The sequence below is a fragment of the Mus caroli genome, unplaced genomic scaffold (genome assembly GCF_978045245.1).
Source record: "Mus caroli unplaced genomic scaffold, Mus_caroli_1 scaffold_17, whole genome shotgun sequence".
Taxonomy (NCBI): domain Eukaryota; kingdom Metazoa; phylum Chordata; class Mammalia; order Rodentia; family Muridae; genus Mus; species Mus caroli.
The window spans coordinates 46,572,305-46,594,797 of NW_028227272.1; the positions used below are offsets into that span (position 1 = coordinate 46,572,305).

Consider the following 22,493-nt stretch of genomic DNA (forward strand, 5'->3'; position numbering starts at 1 on the left):
ATGGTTACCAGAGGCTTGAAAGTTAACATCCACATATAAGAGAATAAATACCATATTTGTCTTTTGGAGTCTATGTTAACTCACTCAAGAGAATTTTTTCTAGCTCCATCCGTTTACCTGTGAATTTCATGACTTTGCTCTATTTTTATAAAACTGAAGAATATTTTATTTTGTAAATATACCACATTTTGCTGATCTATTATTCTGTTGATGGGCATCTTTGAAGTTTCCAATTTCTGGTTGTAGTGAATAGAGCACAAGTTTTCATGGTTGAAGAAATATTTCTGTAATACGCCATAGAATCCTCCAGGCATATACCCAAGAACTGTAGAGCTGGATCTTGAGGTAAATCTATTCTGAGCTTCCTGGGGATACACATCACTGATTTCCATAGTTGTGGAACAAGGTTTCACTCTGACCAGGAAAGCATGAGCATTTCCCTAATTTCATATCCTCGCATGAGCTGTCAATTGTTTTATTAATCTTGGCCGTTATGATTGGTATACTATAAAATTTCAGAATAATTTTGCTTTTCTGATGACTAAAGACGGTGAACATTTCTTTAATGTTTCTTAGTTATTCATGTTTCAATGTTTAACTCAGTTCAGTTCTGCACCCAATATTTAATGAGTTATTTGACTTTGACTTTATATATCCATGCATTTTGGATATAAGCACTCTATTGGATATGGAGTTAGTAAAAATATTTTCCCATTCGGTAACCTGCTATTTCCAGATGTTGATGATGTCCTTTGTCATATAGAAACTTTTCAATTTCATGAAGAGAAAGTCTTTTCTTACCAACGAGTTCAAACTATTTCCCACATTCTCTTCCTTCAGATTCAGTGTATTTGACCTTATGTTGAGATTCTTGATCCATTTGGAGTTGAGTTTTGTGCAAAGTTGTAAGTATAGATCTATATGGATTCTTCTATATAGCTATCAAGTTTATTTAACCAGCACCATTTTTTAAAAGATGCTATCTTTTTCCAGTGTGTATTTCTGGTTTCTTTATAAAATATCAGATATCCAAGGGTGAATTGACTTATATGGAGGTCTTCAATTTGATTATGTTGATCAATGCATCTGTTTTTATTCCAGCACCATGTTGTTTTTATTATTATAGCTCTATAGTAAAATTTAAGAATGGGAGGGGTTATACCACTGGAAGTTCTTTTATTACTCAGAACTGTTTTAGCTATCTTGTTTTTTTAGTTTCCTTCCATATGTGGCTGAAAAATTATCCTTTCAAGGTCTGTGAAGATTACTGTTTGAATTTTCATGGGAATTATACCTATAGATTTATTTTAGTAGAATGTCCATTATAACTATATGAATGTTACCAATCCATGATCATGGGAGATCTTTCCATCTTCTCACATCTTTTTCAATTTATTTATTCAATATCTTAACATTTTTAACATGTAAGTCATTCACTTGCTTCACCAAAGTTACCCAAGATATATTATTTGAGGCTAGTGTGAAATATGTTAGTTCACTGATTTCTTTCTTAGTCTCTTTGTCATTTGTTCATGGGAAGGCTACGTGTTTTGGGGGTGCTAATTACTTTTGGGGATTTTAATTTCTACTACTTTTTAAAAAATTATTAATCAGCTGTAGGGGTTTCCTGGTGAATTGTTAGGGCCATTTGTATATATAAAATCATATCATTTGCAAATAAATGTACTTTGACTTCTTGCTTTCCTATTTATGTTCCCTTGTTCTCATTCAGTTGTCTTTTGTTCTACATAAGACAACAAATACTACGTAGGTATGGAAAGAATGGACATACTTTTCTTGTCCCTGATTTTAGTAAAATGGCTTTGAGTTTCTCTCTGTTTAGGTTCATGCTGGCTGTGGGTTTATTGTAAACTGCCATCATTACATTGAAATATATCTCTTGTATGCCTCATCTCTATAGGTCTATTATCATGAAGGGGTTTTGGATATTGTAAAAGGACTTTCTACATCTATTGAGATGACCATGTGGTTTTTGTCTTTCAGTCTGTTTATGAGGTAAGATTACATTTATTAATTTACATTGTTGAAACATTCCTCTATCTCTGGAATGAATCCAAAGTGATCATGGTAGATGATTGTTTTGATGTGTTCTTGGATTCAGTTTGCAAGTATTTCATTGAGTATTTTTGCATCTATTTTCACAAGAAAATTAGTCTGTAATTCTATTTCTTTGTTAGATCTTTACACAGTTTGGGTATCAGGGTAGCTATGTCCTCATAAAAATGAATTGGGTAATGTTCCTTCTGTTTCTATTTTGTGGAATATTTTGAGGAGTGTTGGCATTAACTCTTCTTTGAAAGTCTGGTAGAATTCTATGCTAATACCATTTGGGTTTTTTGTTTTATTTTGTTTTGTTATTTTGTTTTTTGTTTGTCGTTGTTGTTGGGAGACTTTTAATAACTGCTTCTATTTTACTGGGGGTCATAGGCATGCTTACAGTTGTGATATTTTCTTCATAGATTTTCCTTTGATGAATATATAGTAATCTGCCCCATCTCTTCTGATAGTGTGGGTTTGAAATCTGTATTGTCAGATATTAAAATGGCTTTCTTCTTATCTTTGCTTGATTTTAAGGTGTACTTCTTGGATGCAACAGAGAGATAGATCCTATTTTCAAATCAGTCTGTTAGGCTGAGTCTTTCTATGGAAAATTGATGGCATTGATGTTGAGAATTATCAGTAAACAGTGTTTTTGATTCTTGTTGTTTTGTTGTTATGGTGCAATATTTTCTCCCTTTGATTTACTCTTTGAGGACTATTTATTTTTCTGTTTTCTTTGGTGTTGCTTAATCTCTTAAGATGAACTGTTTCTTCTAATGCCTTCTGAGGGGCTGAATTGGTAAATAGATACTGCTTAAATTTGGTTTTAATGTGGAATATTTTCTATCTCCATCCATAGTGATTGATAGTTGTACTGGTCATAGTAGTTTGGGCTGTATCTGTGCTCTCTTAGAGTTTGTAAGACATCTTTCTAAGATCTTCTGACTTTCACACTCTCTATTGAGAAGTTTGATGTTATTATAATGGATGTATTTGTCCATGTGTCTTGGCCTTTTTCCCTTGCAGCTTTTGATAGACTTTCTTTGTTCTGTAAGTTTAGTGTTTTGGTTATGCTATGCTGAGGGGACTTGCTTTTCTGGTCACGTCTCCTTAGTGCTTTTTCTACCTTGATAAGCACCTCCTTTCTTAGGTTAGATTCTTTTCTATGATTTTATTGAAAATATTCTATGTGCTCTGACCTGAGTTTCTTCTCCTCCATCTAATTCTATTATTTACAAATTTGCTCTTTTCACAGTGTCCCAGGTTTACTGGATATTATTTGCCTAATTTTTTAGATTTAATATTTTTTGACTGAGGTATCCATTTTTTTCTTACTTGTCTTCAGGAACTGAGATCCTCTTTTCCATTTCTTCCTTGTTTCTCCCTTGATGGTCACTGGGTATCCTGTATGTTTCTAGGTACTAGGGGCTGGTAGATAGGAAGGAGAGTGGAAATTTCCTACCCAAGTCCAGATCAGGTATAACCATTGATGATCCCAAGTAGGAGCTAATAATCCAGTTTTTAAAGAGGTATGATATATGAATAAACATTTCCTAAGTGAAGCTACTGAAATGTCAAACAAGCTTAAGAAAAACTTCTTAAAATAACTATCAGGGAACTACAAATTGAAACAATGGTGGAACATAATCTCAATCTAGGTAGTCTGGCTATTATCAAAAATAAAAAAATAACAAATGATGATAATGATGATTAAAAATAGAAATTTTTGCATATTTGGGGTTCAAATATAAATTAGTGGCCTGATGGCTCAGAGGCAAGACATTTGCCAAGCCTGACAACCTGAGTCCCATCTCTGGGATTTATGTGGCAGAAGGAAGTAACTGATTCCTGCAATTTGTCTTCTGAATCCACACACATGCCAGATCATGTCCTCTCCCTTGCGAAATGAGTTTGAATTCAAAATAAATATAAATTAGCCATATAGCTGTGTTGCTATGTTTCTGATCCACTATTCAAAAGAGTCAAGGTACAGACTTGAACCAGGTGCCTACTAATAGATAGACAAATAAAAACTGTGACATACTGCAGTCTAGACATATCAAATTGACTAAAGCATATGAATTAAAAATTGTTGTATATGGAAAATACTCAATATCATTAGAGCTGTAAATCTAGGTTCTTTGTCTCAACTTTATAAGTTATGACTGATGTTTATTTAAACAAATAAAATGTTGGTCTATGCATAAAAGTGTACTATTCAGATACATACAAAGAAGGGGATCCTGTCATTTGTGTCAGTATAGATGAAATGTTATGTGAAATAAGCCAAAAATGACAAATTGTGATCACTTTATAGAAATAAAGAGGAGTTGTGGCCACAACTTCCTTGAGGCAGCAAGGGTAGACAAGATGGGATATGGTTGAATGACAGATAACCATGACACAGTATGAGTGCTCAACAGCACAGTAAGCTGAGTAGCATTTATAATAATTAATTCCTCATTTTACAAAGTACCAAAGGGGTTTTAAATTTCTCCAACAGTGAGAAGTGTTAAATATTTAAGATATAAATCCCTGTTACCCTGATTTGATCACTGCACAAGATATCCATGTATCAAACTACCATATTTTCTTCACAATTTTATACAATCATGTCTAGATTACTTTTTACTTGATTTTAAAATATATTTACTCATACATAAGGTACTCTAGGTAGCCCTCTTCCCTGATTTATCTCTACTGTTTAGGATGTAATTATTTTATAGAAAGAGGAACCCCCCCCCCTTTGGTTACCACCTAACCCTGGGAAAACCACCAGAACTAAGCACATCCTCACCCACTAAGCTCAACCAGGCAGTCCAGTTAGGGGATGGGGACACAGTGGCAGACAACAGAGTCAGATACAGCCCAAACTCCACTTTTTAGAGAACCCACATGAAATCCAAGCTGCACATCTGTAACAAATGTGTAGGGGGCCTAGGTCTAGGCCCTGCGTATTCTTTGGTTGGTGGTTCAGTCTCTGTAAGCTCTTATGGCCCCAAGTTAGTTTATTCTGTAGGTCTCCCTATGGTGTCATTGACCCCTTCAAGTCCATCTATTCTGTCCCCCAACTTTTCCACAGTACTCCCCAGGCTTCATCTGATGTTTGGCTGTGAGTCTCTATTACATCTCTTTCTATTTACTGCTGAATCAAGGAAGCCTCTGAGGAGACAGTTATGTTAGGCTCCTGGCCACAAGCATAGCAGAGTGTCATTAATAGTGTTAGGGATTGGCTCTTTCCCATGAGATGGGTCTCAAGTTGGGCCAGTCATTGATTGTCCATTCCCTTAATCTTTGCTCCATCTTTAACCCTGCACATTTTATAGGTCGGGCAAGTTTTGGGTAAAAGGTTTTGTGTGTGGGTTGATGTTGCCTGTCCTTCACTGGAAATCCCATCTGGCTGCAGAAAGTAGCCAGTTCACTCTCCGTATCCCTTGATGCTGCTAAAAGTCTCAACTAGGATCACCCCCCTAGATTCCCAAATGTCTCCTCTGTCCCAGATTTCCAGCTAGTCCCAGAAATCTCTAAGACTTTTAACATGAAGGGAAGTTGTAGTTAGTCAAACACATTTTCAGCATCTAATAAAGTAATTGTCTGTGTGTTTTTTATTTCAGTTTGTTTATATGGTGGATTACATTGGATTTTTGTATATTGAATCACCCCTGCATCCCTAGGATGAAGCCAACTTGATCATGGTAGATGATGTTTTTGATGTTGTATACTTGGATTTGGCTTGTGAGGTATTTTATTGAGTGTTCTTGCTTTCAGTGTTCTTAAGTAAAATTGGTCTGAAATTCGCTTACTTTGTTGAGTCTTTGTGTTGAGGACTGTGGCCTCATAGGATGAGTTTAGCAATGTTCCTTCCATTTCAACTTTGTGGAATAGTTTGAGTATTGTTATAAGCTCTTCTTTGATAGCGCATCTGACCCCTGGTTTTTTTTTTTTTTTAAGTTGGAAACTTTTAATAACTGCTCCTATTTCCTTAGGGGTTGTAGGAATATTTAAATAGTTTCAATGAACTTGATTTAACTTTGATGAGTAGTATCTATTTAGAAAATCTTCCACTTTATTTAGATTTTCCAGTTTTGAGAAGTACATGCTTTTGACATAAGTTCTAATGGTACATGAAATTTCCTCAATGTCTATCTCCCTTTTCATTTCTGCTTTTGTTAATTTGAAAACTGTCTCTCTGCCTTGTTGTTTGGCTAAGGGTTTAATTTTTTGTCGTTGATTTTTTTCAAACCAGCTCTTCATTTTGTTGTTCCCTTTGTTTCTAATTGATTGATTTCAGCCCTGAGTTTGTTTATTTCCTTCCATCTACTCCTCTTGGGTGTGCTTGCTTATTTTTTTTCCCTAGAGCTTTCAAATGGATTTTAAATTGCAGGTATACAAATGCACCAATTTCTTATGAAGGCACTAAGTGGTACTAAGAAGGCATAAGAGGAAGGAACTTCCCTCTTAGCACTACTTATATCTTGTCCCATAAGTTTGAGCATGTTGTCTCTTCATCTTCATTCATCATGACATTCTAGAAAGTCTTTATATTCTTTCTTTATTTCTTCCCTGATCTAGTGACCATTGAGTAGAGAGTAGTTCAATTCCCAGGAGTTTGTAGGCTTTCCTTTGTTCTGTTGTTTCCTGAATTCCAGCTTTAATCCGTGGTGGTCTGATAAGATAAAGGGGGTTATCTCAATTTTTTTTTTTTGTCTCTGTTGAGGCTTGCTTTGTGACCAACTATATAGTCAATTTTGGAGAAAGTTCCATGATGTGTTGAGAAGAAGACATACTCTATTGTATTTGGGTAAAATGTTTTATAGATATCTGTTAGGTCCATTTGATTCATAACCTATCTTAATTTAATTATTTCTCTGTTTAGTTTCTATCTTGATGACAAGAGTGAGATGTTGAAGTCTCCCACTATTAATATGTGGAGTTCAATGTATGATTTAAGATTTACTAATGCTTCTTTTACAAATGTGGGTACCATTTAATTTGGGGCATAGATGTTCATACTCGAGATGCCATCTTGTTGGGTTTTTCCTTTGACCATTTATGAAGTATCCTTCCCCATCTCTTTTAACTACTTTTGGTTGAAAGTCTACTTTATTAGATACTAGAATGGCTACTCCAGCTTGCTTCTTTGATTTGTTTGCTTTGAAAACTTTTTTCTAGCTCTTTACTCTGAGGAAATTTCTGTCTTTGTTGCTGAAGTGTGATCATTATTTGCAGCAGAATGGTGAATCCTGTTTACACATCCATTCAAAAGATATAATCCAAAGCTTAAACCTTTTTATTAGAAAATTGAGTCCATTGACTCAGTAGAAACTCTATAAGCTAAAAGAGCCTAGACAAATATTTTGTAGTTTAAGAGACTATAGATGTCAACCTATACCAGGTTGCCAACCTATATCCAGCAAAAGTCTCAACCACCACAGATGGAGAAAACAAGATATTCCAAGACAAAATTGTTCAAATTTGAACAATATCTATCCACAAATCCAGCCCTACAGAAATTATAGAAGGAAAACTCCTAACCAAGGAAGTTGACTTCACCCAACAAAACACAGGAAATAAGTAATTGCATCCCAGTAAAAACAAAAGAAGGAAAGCTGGTATAATTCTGATAGGTGTGCCTTTGTATGTTACTTGGCCTTTTCCTTTTGGAAATTTTAATATCTTTATTTTTTTGTAGATGTAATACTTTGGTTATTATGTGGCAGGAGGATTTTCATATTTAGTCCAATCTAATTTGTGTTCTGTACACTTCTTGTTTGTCTATGATTTTGCTGAAAATATTTTCTGGTCCTTGGAGGTGGGACTTTTCACCTTCTATTCCTTTTATTCTTTGGTTAGGTCTTTTCATACTGTCCCAGATTTCCTGAATGTTTTGTGTCAGGATTTTTTTAATTAAGATTTTCTATGATTGAAGAATAATTTCTTCTAACAAATCTACCTTAGAGATTCTGTCTTCTTTCTCCTGTACTCTGGTGGTGATGCTTATGACTGTTATTCCTGTTCTCTTTTCTGTTTTCCTCTCCAGGATTCCCTCAGATTGTGTTTTCCTTATTGCTCATGTTTCCATTTTCAGATCTTGAACAGTTTTGTACATTTCTTTCATCTGTTTAATTGTATTTTCCTGTAGTTCTTTAAGGGATTTATTCATTTCCTCTTTTAAGGCCTCTATCATTTTTATAAGATTGGATTTAAGGTCAAGGAAATTTTCTTGTGTTTCTGTTGTTTTAGGACATCTAGGGCTTGCTATAGTGGGATAGGTTTGCTTTGAAGCTTCCATGTTGCCCTGGCTCTTGTAGATTGTATTCTTACACTGTCCCTTTGCCAGCTGGATCTCTCTGGGTGTTCTTGGTTTAACAGGTCTCTGGGAAGGAGGCCTAACCTGAATATTTCTGATGCAGAACACTATGGGTGGGCAACCTGAATGATCCTGGTGCAGCAGACCTGGTGAGGGAGTATGGAGCAGGTAGCTCAGAGAAACAATATGAAGTTCAGGGCAGTTGGGTGCACAGTTGGGAGACTTGGGTGAGGGATCTAACCTGGATGTTCCTGGTGCATATATCCAGGTGGTATGCAGAGAGTGGTCAGGCCACAGTACTGTATTTCTATATTTTGTTCCTCTATTCTCCAGTATAATTAGGGTGACCAATCTTTAATTACCAATGAAGATAATTGCAATAATCAAACAAAGGAAAACAAAGTCTTATAAAAGAGACTTTTCTTTGTATCAATCCTGAAAGCACTTTGAAAGTTTCTAGCTATAAAATATAGAATGCCAAAGACATTTTTAAACCACAAGAGAGGAATTCAGCCATTCTTTCATGTTTTTATCTTTTGGTGGATTTTTGTTTGTTTTTGTAGTGATCTTGGAGGAAGCAATTGGCATTTTAACTAAATGAAGATAAATGAAAGAATTAGCATAAACAATGTTTGCTAGGAGACTAAACCTTCCTTTTTTTTATTCCATTTTGGTTACATTAACCTTTCAGAACTCTAACCATACAATAATATTTAACTATAAGTAATTTATATATATTATATGCAATACCAATATGTATTCCTAAGAATAATCATGTGTCATGCTATAATTGCCATTTTATAGGCAAATTCAGGAATTTAAAGATACAAAATAACTTCTTCAAGGTCACACTTGGCAAATGTCAGTCAAGATTTTGAATTGCATCAGGCTCGTGAATTTGGAGCATTCTGTTAACCACTCTGCTATGAAACCTCACATTGAAAGCATGATTCATTACCTGAGAATTATTCCTCTGAGAGTCAATCATCAGGTTGATAGTTTCTTGCCCAGGCTTAATCTTTTGTGAGTCATGACCATTTTCAGAGTCTTTGTCCATGTTCTAAGAAGTTAGTTTCTCTTAGGTAGGTGGTGATTGTGAAATCCTATATGGCTTTTCAGCCATATCTTGTCTTAGACACCAGGAACAAGATTAGTTAGTGCAGTCATTCCAATAGCCTCTGTTACATTTGCTGAGTTTTCTTCTGATAGGATGTGTCTATTCCATTAATTATTCACTGAAGCCTCTTTTCTTCTCCAAAATGCCCCACTTTAGATGATGAATGACATGATCTGATTCATATTGTTGCCATCTGCTCGAAAATCCAAAGCCCCAGCTAAGGAAGTAGGAGAAGTTTCTTCCTACCTAGAAACACTGCCTTCAACTCAGCCTTTCTTCTCCAGTTTTCATTTCACTCTGAAAAGGATCATTAATCTCAGTTAATCGAAATCTCCTGTCCTACTATTCCAACTGAGGATAGGCTAATAAGTCAGGCATGGACAATCATGGCAACCCATCTCTCTGGGCAGTAGGTAAGTGATTCAGGGAGAGTCAAGCCACTGCGAAACTTTAAACAAAATATATTTCGCAACAGCAATAATTCCTACAAAATAAAATAGCCTTCTACATGGAATGAGAGGAGTGAACACCAAAGCTTCAGTGATTGATTGTTGGGAAGCAAATGATTGCATATACCAGAATGAGCAAAAGGGTGACCCAATAGACGTGCTCTTCTGACTTGGATCCGTACTTTTAAATTCATTTCTTATCAACTATGCTGGTATCTTTGCATATATGCTAATAAAACCCTTTCAGTCTAATTTAATTTGAATTTAGTTTTATAACTTGCAGATAAAAATATTCTGACACTTCATACCACCCAAAGTTCACTCTTCAATGATTTGTGCAAAGATATGAAAAAATGCAAATAATGCCCCATTTCTAACCTAGAATAATGTCGAAGAGACATATATAGATAGATGCGTACTTACAGGCTGGGTGTCATTTGTCCAAAATGCTTCATGCTTAAAGTATTTTCTATTTCAGTTTTTCTTATTTTGGTGTATATATATATATATATATATGGAATATATATATATGGAATATATATATATGGAATATATATATATATGGAATATATACATTGGTCAAATCTAAACATGAAATTAATTTGTATATGCATATATACACACATAATTATATCCTCAATATAATTTTTAACTTTGTACATGAAACAAAGTTTTACAAGGCAATTTTTTCTGCCTGTAGCATCTTGCGACTGTTTTGGAACACCTCATTTCAGATTTCAAAGTTTTTAATTAGGAATGTTTAACCCTGCTCACTTCTTCATATGTGTAATATTTCATATGTAATATTAAGTTGCAGGAAAGACATTAAAATAGTCATTTATATCACAGGTAACGACATGGGCTAATTTTGATTTTTTTTTGAAAAGTAGATTAGAGAAATTTAACAAGTGCTTTTAAAACTTCAAAATGCCTTTTATCTGCAGTGGTTTTAATGAGAGGGCTAATATATTTGAATGCTTAATCACAAGAGGATGGCACTGTTTAAGATATGTTTGAAGGATTTAGGGAGTCTTGGTCATGGTGTCTCTTCACAGCAATAGAACACAAACTAAGACAATATCGTTTCTGTGGGTTTAGTAACAGGTAAACAGATTTGGGGGGAAAAGGAGAGAGCACATATGAGTGAGATATGAGAGAGGGAGAGAGAGAGAGATTGGGAGAAAAGAAGGAACCATGTCATCTTAGCTTAAGAAACTCTGGAACTGAAGGGAGATCAATTAAGAAGCAACCCTAGCAGAGACTCAGACAAGGCCAGAACTGTCCATAGGAACACTAGAGACCAACTGAGCTCTGACCTACTGGGTTCCAGTAAACAGATACTTTGATGTTCAGCCTCTGCCTCTGCCTCTGCCTCTGCCTCTGCCTCTGCCTCTGCCTCTGCCTCTGCCTCTGCCTCTGCCTCTGCCTCTGCCTCTGCCTCTGCCTCTGCCTCTGCCTCTGCCTCTGCCTCTGCCTCTGCCGCTCGCTTCCTCGCTCACTCTCGCTCTCTCTTTCTGCCAGAGATTCCTCACTAACACTGGTACTCTGATAGACATTGCAAACTTGCTCACTATCATCACAATGGGAACCAGAACCTCCACACTATTACTGCATCAAGAATCAAAGCCCTGTTGTGCAGACAGCTGCTGTTCACAAAGGTCAGTGCTTCTCAAGCTGCCTGTAGAAAGGGGACAATCACATTTGTTTCTAATATGCCATAGGCAAAATCATTGGGGGAAATTTAATAAAAATGAAATGTTAAAAATTAAACTAAGAAGAGCATTCTCTGCAAACCTCAATTTATTATAACATACAATAAGCACACAATTTTCAACACTAATGTGAGAGTAATATTGCAATAATCCATATCTGTGCCTTGGTGCCAGCCTACAGACCATTACCCTGTTTTAACTTGTACTGCTCCAGGTGATGTTCATTCCTGCTCCAACTCTGCTTTATACTATAGTCCAAGAGGAACACCTTCTGGGTAGCATTTGGAGACAAAAGATGGTGTCTATCCTAAGTTATAGTTTAGCAAGCAAGGAAACGGTCTTCATTTTTCTGTAATGCATGCCTAAGCCAGGACCACTGATACTATCCTCCCCTTGTCTTACTGACTGTGATTGCTGCCACACCTAAGCCATCTCCCCAGTAGAGTAGCCCGAGCCTTGGTGCTTGAGTTCTGTCCATTCTTAATGACTTTGTCCATAATAGGGTGAGAGAATTTCCTACGAATTCCTCTCACTGAGTACACTAGGAAGAGGAAAAGATCTACAATCTCATCATAACCCTCTCAGATCCACGTGCACCGCCCCTTATGAAGCAACCTCAGTCACCACAAATGGGATTGGATACCACTTTCTGCCACTTTTCTCCAGTCCCAAGGAGCCCAAGTGACCCATTTTATCTTCTAGGTTAGAAGGATCATTCTTATTCCATGATGAAAGATAGCATTTCTCCCATGTATACTACCGAACAGTGACACTAAAAGAAACAGTCGATATTTTGCAAAGAAGTTAAAGGGTTGGAACTGTTGGGTGTGTCATTTTCTCTTCACCCCATGTCTTCTAGCTATGGGAAACAGCACTTTAAGACTAGAGTCAGATTCTCACTTGGATTCTGCAATTTGCTGTATTCTCAGGTAAAGGATGTCCTGTGAGATTCCAAGACATAATATTAGAGGCCAGTGACCTACATAGAAAACTAACACTTTTATCAATAGAGAAGATGAAACAACTCATTACTTTTGAATTTTCTTATCAACTTCATTTTTTTTTTGACCAAGGAACTCCCTTCACAGCCAGCTTGAGTGGAATAATAGGACTGAGTATGAAGTATTTAGAAAAGTCCGTGGTTGGCAATTGTTGCATACATGTAGCCAGGAGAAAGAAGGAAAATTGAATACAGTTGCCTTTTCTAATGGGAGCAATTAAGTATACTGAATATGGAGCTGGCTGTGATGCTGTGCTGCTGTATCAGAGATGTGGGCAGGTCTAGAAGGTGGGCGGAGGATAATTCACATATGACTGTAGCATTGTCTGCTTGGATGACAGGAATGCTGTCTGTGGAGTGTACATGAAGAATCTCTTTCTACTCCAGTCGTTGCATCTTCCATGTCCCACTTCATTGTTCATCAGAAAGGATCCATTGCAAAAGAGGCCATCAGATGTGTGAGAAAGCATTAGCAGAGTCAGCTCTTCTATGCCTCTTTTACATGCTTGTTCAATGGGCACCAGGGCTATCTTATACTCTCAACCATTCTAAGTGACCCACACTTTCAGCTTTCTCTTTAGTCCTCCAATCAGTTTTCCATTTCCTAGAGTGATAGGTCCCAGAATGGATACTGGGCCTATCTTTATGCCTTTTTCATCAAGAAGAGTTACAATGAGATATAATATTTAATATCCTATCTACTTGCAAGTTTTCCTCCATCACCTACGGTCTTTCTGAGGTAGTGCTGCCAAGAGGTCCAGGGGTAGGGTGGCAGTGAAGACACTTTGCTTAGTGATGACATTTGTTATTTTTAAAAGTCATTCTCCTATGCCATAGTTTATTTTATAGTATTATTTATCGTGTGTGTGTGTATGTGTGTGTGTATATATACATTAGAAGGATCTGTTAGGTACTGTTTGATTGCTGTGAAAAGATATCATGATCAAGGCAACTTAAAAGAGATAGCAATTAATTTAGGGCTTGCCTATAGATTCAGAGGGTGTGTGCATGGCCATCATGGCAGGAAGCATAGCATCAGGCAGTCAGGCATGGTGCTGGAGCAGTAGCTGAGAGCTCACATCTTCATCCACACACAGGAGACAGAGAAAAAGAGAGAGAGAGAAACAGAGACAGAGAGACAAAGAGAGAGAACCAGCAAGGAATGGCTTGGGCTTTTGAAACATCAAAACCTACCCTGGTGGCACACCTCCTCCAACAAGGTCACACCTCCTAATCCTTTCTAAATAGTTCACCAAATGGGAACCAAACATTCAAGTATATGAGCTTATGGCAGCCATTCTCATTTAATCCACCTCATTCTACTGCATGACTCTTGTAGGCCTATGGCTACATCATAATGCAAAATGCTTTTAGTCCAACTCCAACACTTCCTCGTCTTTTACAGCACTGTTTCAAAATCCAACATCTCTCCTAAGGCCTGAGGCAATTTTTAATGATAACCCTTTGTAAAAATCAAAAAAGTAAATTACACACTTCAAATATACAATGGTACAGCATAAACATTTTCATTCAAAAGAGAAGAAAAAGAACACAGAGAGGAAATGCTGGACGAAAGCAAAATTGAAATCCAGCAGGACAAACTCCCAATTCTGTATCTCTATGCCCTGTTATCTACTCTGTCCATTTTTGTAAATAACACACACATACCTCTCTCTCTAGGACTGACTTCACATCTTGTCTGTAGCTTTTCCTGAGAGGTATCTCATGGCTCTAACATCTCAAACATCTTCTAATCTCCAATGCAATCTAAGCTTGACTTTCAAAGCTTCATGCAATGGCCTATCTGGGCCTCCATAAAGGGACTCTTCTGCCACATGCCTGGCCTTGGTTTTTCTTAAGTGCTGAGGCAGATTCTACCACCTCTGTATATCCCCTATTCCTTCTTTAGCAGTCCAATAACTTGGAATCAAATATTGAAATATATAAAGCTATGGGGCCATTCTCATTGAAACCACTACAAGGAGTATCAGAGGATAACAATTATCTCCTATTCCCTTTTGTGAGTTCCAAGGGATTGAACTCAAATTACCTGTTTGTAAACCAAATACTTACTCTTTGATCCATCTTGTTAGTCTCATGCCACAATTTTTCAAAGAATCTTTTCACAAAGCCATAAGAAATGGGTGAAAAATGACTACCAGCATGGCAGTCTCAGTAGACATGAAACCAATAAGCTCATTAAACTTATTTGTCTTTTGTGGCTTGATGAATTGTTGTCAGGAAAATTCATCTTTGTCCTTCTTTACTTTGTTATGGTTCTAGATTTGTCTCCACAGAATTTTAAATTCAAGTATCTTCTTGATTCAGAGTCTGAATCAGTTAAGTTTCTAAAAATAAGAGCCCCTGCAAAAGGTAGCAGTCTTTCTCTAAAATCTGAGAGTGTGTATTGCAATTCTGCTAATAGGATTTGCCACAGGCATCTTTTAGCATTTGGATCTGCCTTAGTCACTGCATAAACTTGCTCTATTAAGGAGGTAACATATGGAATAACAATTTCAAGGAGAATCAACACCAGACTAAATAATTATATTGGGAAGATTTTATTTTGTCACGGCTCAAATTCCTATTGGGGCCCTAGCTTCCCTGACATAATTTCATATTTGAAATCTGATAGAATGATTTCTAGCTTGGAAGTGACTTTCTCACATGCCCAGTGTTGTAGTGAAGCAATTTCTTCTGAGTATGACTTGACCATTAGCTATGAAACCCAATAAATGCATTTGTTTGCCGTGTTAACGCATAGGTGACCAATGCCCTAAGAAATGATTATTTTTTATATATCCCTAGGAAATTACATCCTAAAAATTGGCATCGTAATAGGGACATGACAACATCAAAGATAAGTCTAGGTGGAGCAGCTTCCTGGCACTTGCTGTGAGTCATAAGGCATCTAATTGAGGCTGATTTGTTTGAGGGTCACATATCTACAGGCTGAATCCTAGTATAACCATCTTCTATGTGGAATGTGGTAGCACACTTCCGTGGTGAATGAGAACTGCCATATGACTATGAGCATATCCTCAATCTTTCAGGTGGAGTAAGTAATGTATTATAAGCCTTGAATGTAGCACCTATGAAATAAGGTTATAAACAAGTTGGTGTGGCATTTATGTGGCCCTTGCTGTGCGTCATAAACCATAACAAGTGGTGTTGATTTTTCTAGCCAGAGGGAACTTTTCTGAATAATAAAAACAGACATGTGGAAAGAATCTTGATTATTATTCACTGATACTTATCAGGAAAAAGAGAGGATAAGGATTAGAGAGAAAATGAGTTTCAGGTACTGGCTAGGGACAGGGTATAAGGCTAAGAGGACAATGAAAACTGTGTTGATTAAACCCCTTCTGAGGGTCAAACCCCTGTGGCCATTGAAGAAAATCAGGTAATGGGACAATACAGAGGGAATAAGATAAACAAAATAGTCACAAGAGAGACAAGGGCTCGTGTCCATATACCAGGGCAGACATTGGAGAGTAAAAATGAAGTCACTGATCATGGCATATACTATAACCATAGCACTCAGATGATGAGGCAGAACTGTTGGCTGTGTGAGGCAGTAGAACATTCTAAAGGAGCTGAGAAAAGAGTAAAGTTAACAAAAGGTTAGTCCTGGTCACTTGAAAGGAAATTCATGTTTTGCAAGTATTTCTAGGAGACATGGAGACAGCCAGGACCTGTGGTTGTAAGCCTCTGGTAGGCTTTAAAGCTTGAACAGTAATTCCCCAAAAAGGTGAATGAGAAGAAGTCCAGGGGATCCCACCAACTCCTCTATTTCTGTGGCAGTGAGGAAGGACATCGCAGGAATCTGGAGAGTTAAGAGGTCAGCTTCAGGAAGACCCTGACCATTTGTACAAATTCTCATAACATCAGTTGCAGACTCGTCACAACAGCCTCTCTGTGTGATAATATATTACTTTATAATGGGACTCAAACACTCAGAAAAAAAGTCAGTCATCTTGAATCTGAGAAGAAGACAAGTAACCCTTTACCCCAGTATTGAAAAAGTACACGTGTACTTTGTGTTAGAACAGTATCTTGGAACTCTTCTCAATTCCCATCTCTCTCTCTCTCTCTCTCTCTCTCTCTCTCTCTCTCTCTCTCTCTCTCTCTCTCTCTCTCTCTCTCACCTCATTCCTCACCTCTATAGGATAAAATACTGCTCTCACAGACAATTATTACAAAGGAAGAAGTTTTCATGGCATGAAATAACCCCACTTGCTTCTTTAACTGAGGAGTAGTCTGTCTGTCTGCCTACAAAAACCATGTAGGGTGACTGGTAGGCCTGGGATGGGTTCCAATTCAATTTCCTTCCTTTGAGTTGTTGGCCATAGAGAACCCCTGAGGTTTACTACAGAGTACTCACTATTGGGACAGCTATTAGATGCTAAGTTCCTTGCTGGAGAATCCCCAAGCTCTAGTTGAACACATAGAAAAGAAGCTAGGACTAACCTGAAGCCTTATTTCCTGTGGGTTAACTGTGTGTAGTACCATAAGGTACTACACTGACTACTCAATCATCTACCCAACTATGAGCTATGACTTTATCAACATAGTCACATGTACTATATGTGACTCAATCAGCATGTGAGGTAATATGTGCCTATTGGGGTCATAGTGGCACTACCATTACAGATGAAACCAATTACTTTCTGATCAGATTTAGGGCCTGCTATTTAGAAGAGAGTCCATGTTTGATACTACACTTGAGGGTAAAACATGTAATTGTGAAAAATCATAAGTCCCTTTGAGAAGGGTATTGATATTGTTTTGTTAAATGAATACAATGTGTTTGTCAAACTGTCTTCTAAACATTTGTATTCATACCCAGTGATCACTGCTGTTGTCCATAATAATGGAAGAAACCCCCTCTGGCAGTGAGTGATACTTCAGAAACTGGCTGCTGATACTGTCTTTTTTTGTGGTCTATAAGGTATACTGTTACACTGTTATTGCTGACTATATGATTTCTGGGGCATAGTGACCCAATACATTTTACATATGCACACATTCTCTCTCTCTCTCTCTCTCTCTCTCTCTCTCTCTCTCTCTCTCTCTCTCTCACACACACACACACACACACACACACACACACACACACACACACACACACAGACAGAGGCACTCAACACATACACATTATCACAGGCTTTGGGAACATAATGTAAAAAAGAGCAGAGTTAATATAAGGTCCAGAAGACAGGAAAGTGTTGTAGTGAAGCTATTTACCCTGACTGTGACATGATGATTGAATCGTAAGGCTAGTTTGTTATGATGATGAAGTGACTAGGTAACACCATGTTGTCCTTATTCCCTTTTGTGTCTACTTACACACTTCTCAGCCCAACTCCCCTTAATAGCTTCAACTGCCCTGATCATTGTCCAGATGTATTAACCAAAATAATTAATGTTTATACAAGCTACATATTAACTAAAATAACAGATAATGGTATAAATCTTAATTAATGGTCATGTGTCTGAAATAATGACTATGTTTTGTGAAGACAGATGTTACAAGGTTACTCTGATCTTCATTTAAAATTGATTTAATTTTGGTCTTCTGACTTTAAAAATGTCATACCCTGAGAAAGACTCCCAACCAAGAGTCTTTCTGAGGTACTAGCCCAAAATAAAAGACTCTTATACTCTTATTTGGCTTAATATGTGTAGTATCCTTTAAATTTTTGTGTGGATCATTTCAGCAGTATATCAAATACGTTGGCTTATATCATGGTAATAAAATAAACAAAACAATACATTATAGGAACTAAGCTTATAGAAATGATAATAATGATACTCTAGTAGCAAGGGTGAGTATCACTAAACTCTTACTTGAGATTCCATCTTCTATTTCCACTTGCCCATCCCCCAGCTACTCATGACCTTTGAATGTATAGAATACGTAGGAGCTGGGAGTTTGATTAAGAAGTGAAACTTTAGAGACTTCCGGCACCCTCCCAGCCGGAGGACAGAGACCTGCCCTGCAGAGAGTGCCATCTTGGCTCCGGGACTCCGCCGAGCTTAGTCTCTACAGGTCAGAGTGGGGACCACGGGGGCAGACGGCTTCTGGGACAGGCGGGAGCCACAGAGCTGCTGAGGCAGCACCCTTTAGGGGCCGCAGACATCCGGCACCCTCCCAGTCGGAGGACAGTGACCTGCCCTGCAGGGAGCGCCATCTTGGCTCCGGGACCCCGCCGAACTTAGTCTACAGGTTAGAGTGAGGACCACAGAGGCAGACAGCTTCTGGGACAGGCGGGAGCCACAGAGCCGCTGAGGCAGCACCCTTTTGGGGCCGCAGACATCCGGCACCCTCCCAGTCGGAGGACAGTGACCTGCCCTGCAGGGAACGCCATCTTGGCTCCGGGACTCCGCTGAGCTTAGTCTCTACAGGTCAGAGTGGGGACCACGGGGGCAGACGGCTTCTGGGACAGGCGGGAGCCACAGAGCTGCTGAGGCAGCACCCTTTAGGGGCCGCAGACATCCGGCACCCTCCCAGTCGGAGGACAGTGACCTGCCCTGCAGGGAGCGCCATCTTGGCTCCGGGACTCCGCCGAACTTAGTCTGTACAGGTCTGCTGACAGAGGATACTCAGAATCCCCAGAAGAACAACCTCTGAACAGAGACAACTATAACAACTCCAGAGATTACCAGATGGCGAGAGGTAAAGGTAAGAATCTTACTAACAGAAACCAAGACCACTCACCATCATCAGGACCCAGCACTCCCACTTCGCCCAGTCCAGGGCACCCCAACACACCTGAAAAACTAGACCTGGATTTAAAAGCATATCTCATGATGATGGTAGAGGACATCAAGAAGGACTTTAAAGAACTACAGGAGAACATGACTAAAGAGTTACAAGTCCTTAAAGAAAAACAGGAAAACACAACCAAACTGGTAGAAGTCCTTAAAGAGAAACAGGAAAACACATCCAATCAGATGATGGAAATGAACAAAACCATACTAGACCTAAAAAGGGAAGTAGACACAATAAAGAAAACCCAAAATGAGGCAACACTGGAGATAGAAACCCTAGGAAAGAAATCTGGAACCATAGATGCAAGCATCAGCAACAGAATACAAGAGATGGAAGAGAGAATCTCAGGTGCAGAAGATTCCATAGAGAACATGGGCACAACAATTAAGGAAAATGGAAAATGCAAAAAGATCCTAACTCAAAACATCCAGGAAATACAGGACACAATGAGAAGACCAAACCTACGGATAATAGGAGTGGATGAGAATGAAGATTTTCAACTCAAAGGACCAGCAAACATCTTCAACAAAATTATAGAAGAAAACTTCCCAAATCTAAAGAAAGAGATGCCCATGAACATACAAGAAGCCTACAGAACTCCAAATAGGCAGGACCAGAAAAGAAATACCTCCCGACACATAATAATCAGAACAACAAATGCACTAAATAAAGATAGAATACTAAAAGCAGTAAGAGAAAAAGGCCAAGTAACATATAAAGGCAAGCCTATCAGAATTACACCAGATTTTTCACCAGAGACTATGAAAGCTAGAAGATCCTGGACAGATGTGATACAGACACTAAAAGAACACAAATTCCAGCCCAAGCTACTATACCCAGCCAAACTCTCAATTAACATAGATGGAGAAACCAAAGTATTCCACGACAAAGCCAAATTCACACATTATCTCTCCACGAATCCAGCCCTTCAAAGGATAATAACAGAAAAAAACCAATACAAGGACAGGAACCACGCCCTAGAAACAACAAGAAGGTAATCCCTCAACAAACCTAAAAGAAGACAGCCACAAGAACAGAATGCCAACTTTAACAACAAAAATAACAGGAAACAACAATTACTTTTCCTTAATATCTCTTAATATCAATGGACTCAACTCCCCGATAAAAAGACATAGACTAACAAACTGGCTACACAAACAAGACCCAACATTTTGCTGCTTACAAGAAACTCATCTCAGAGAAAAAGATAGACACTACCTCAGAATGAAAGGCTGGAAAACAATTTTCCAAGCAAATGGTCTGAAGAAACAAGCTGGAGTAGCCATTCTAATATCAGATAAGATTGACTTCCAACCCAAAGTCATCAAAAAAGACAGGGAGGGGCACTTCATACTCATCAAAGGTAAAATCCTCCAAGAGGAACTATCAATCCTGAATATCTATGCTCCAAATACAAAGGCAGCCTCATTCATTAAAGAAACTTTAGTAAATCTCAAAGCACACATTGCACCTCATACAATAATAGTGGGAGACTTCAACACACCACTTTCACCAATGGACAGATCATGGAAACAGAAACTAAACAGGGACACAGTGAAACTAACAGAAGTTATGGATCAAATGGATCTGGCAGATATCTACAGAACATTTTACCCTAAAACAAAAGGATACACCTTCTTCTCAGCACCTCATGGTACCTTCTCCAAAATTGACCACGTAATTGGGCACAAAACAGGACTCAACAGATACAAAAACATTGAAATTGTCCCATGCATCCTATCAGATCACCATGGCCTAAGGCTGATCTTCAATAACAAAATAAATAATAGAAAGCCAACCTTCACGTGGAAACTGAACAACACTCTTCTCAATGATACCTTGGTCAAGGAAGGAATAAAGAAAGAAATTAAGGACTTTTTAGAGTTCAATGAAAATGAAGCCACAACATACCCAAACTTATGGGACGCAATGAAAGCATTTCTAAGAGGAAAACTCATAGCTCTGAGTGCCTCCAAAAGGAAACTAGAAAGAGCACACATTAGCAGCTTGACAACACACCTAAAAGCACTAGAACAAAAGGAAGCAAATTCACCCAAGAGGAGTAGACGGCAGGAAATAATCAAACTCAGGGGTGAAATCAACCAAGTGGAAACAAGAAAAACTATTCAAAGAATCAACCAATCAAGGAGCTGGTTCTTTGAGAAAATCAACAAGATAGATAAACCCTTAGCCAGACTCACTAGAGGGCACAGGGAAAGCATCCTAATTAACAAAATCAGAAATGAAAAAGGAGACATAACAACAGATCCTGAAGACATTCAAAACACCATCAGATCCTTCTATCAAAGGCTATACTCAACAAAACTGGAGAACCTGGATGAAATGGAGAAGTTCCTAGACAGATACCAGGTACCAAAGTTGAATCAAGATCAGGTTAATGATCTAAACAGCCCTATATCCCCCAAAGAAATAGAAGCAGTCATTAATAGTCTCCCAACCAAAAAAAGCCCAGGACCAGATGGGTTTAGTGCAGAGTTCTATCAGACCTTCAAAGAAGATCTAATCCCAGTTCTTCACAAACTATTCCACAAAATAGAAACAGAAGGTACTCTACCCAACTCATTCTATGAAGCCACAATTACTCTGATACCTAAACCACAAAAAGACCCAACAAAGATAGAAAACTTCAGACCAATATCCCTTATGAATATTGATGCAAAAATCCTCAATAAAATTCTTGCCAACCGAATCCAAGAACACATCAAAACAATCATCCATCCTGACCAAGTAGGTTTCATCCCAGGGATGCAGGGATGGTTCAATATACGGAAATCCATCAACGTAATCCAGTATATAAACAAACTCAAAGACAAAAACCACATGGTCATCTCGTTAGATGCGGAAAAAGCATTTGACAAGATCCAACACCCATTCATGATAAAAGTCTTGGAACTATCAGGAATTCAAGGCCCATACCTAAACATGATAAAAGCAATCTATAGCAAACCAGTAGCCAACATCAAAGTAAATGGTGAGAAGCTTGAAGCAATCCCTCTAAAATCAGGGACTAGACAAGGCTGTCCACTTTCTCCATACCTATTCAACATT

At 38.0% G+C, this 22,493-nt stretch overlaps 1 protein-coding gene and 1 long non-coding RNA gene across 2 annotated transcripts in view; both read right to left on the reverse strand.

Moving 5' to 3' along the window:
* The window catches only part of Hhla2 (HHLA2 member of B7 family), a 44,234-nt gene extending 34,806 nt beyond the window's left edge, over positions 1-9,428 (reverse strand). The window contains 1 exon segment of the mRNA XM_085832229.1: positions 9,330-9,428. Within this exon segment, the coding sequence (XP_085688355.1) occupies positions 9,330-9,428 (99 nt within the window).
* A 262-nt stretch (positions 9,429-9,690) lies between these two features.
* Positions 9,691-22,493, reverse strand: part of LOC115029581 (uncharacterized) — a 52,413-nt gene continuing 39,610 nt past the window's right edge. The window contains exon 3 of the long non-coding RNA XR_003835150.1: positions 9,691-9,785. This is a non-coding gene — a long non-coding RNA (uncharacterized LOC115029581). The remainder of the gene's footprint in view (positions 9,786-22,493) is intronic.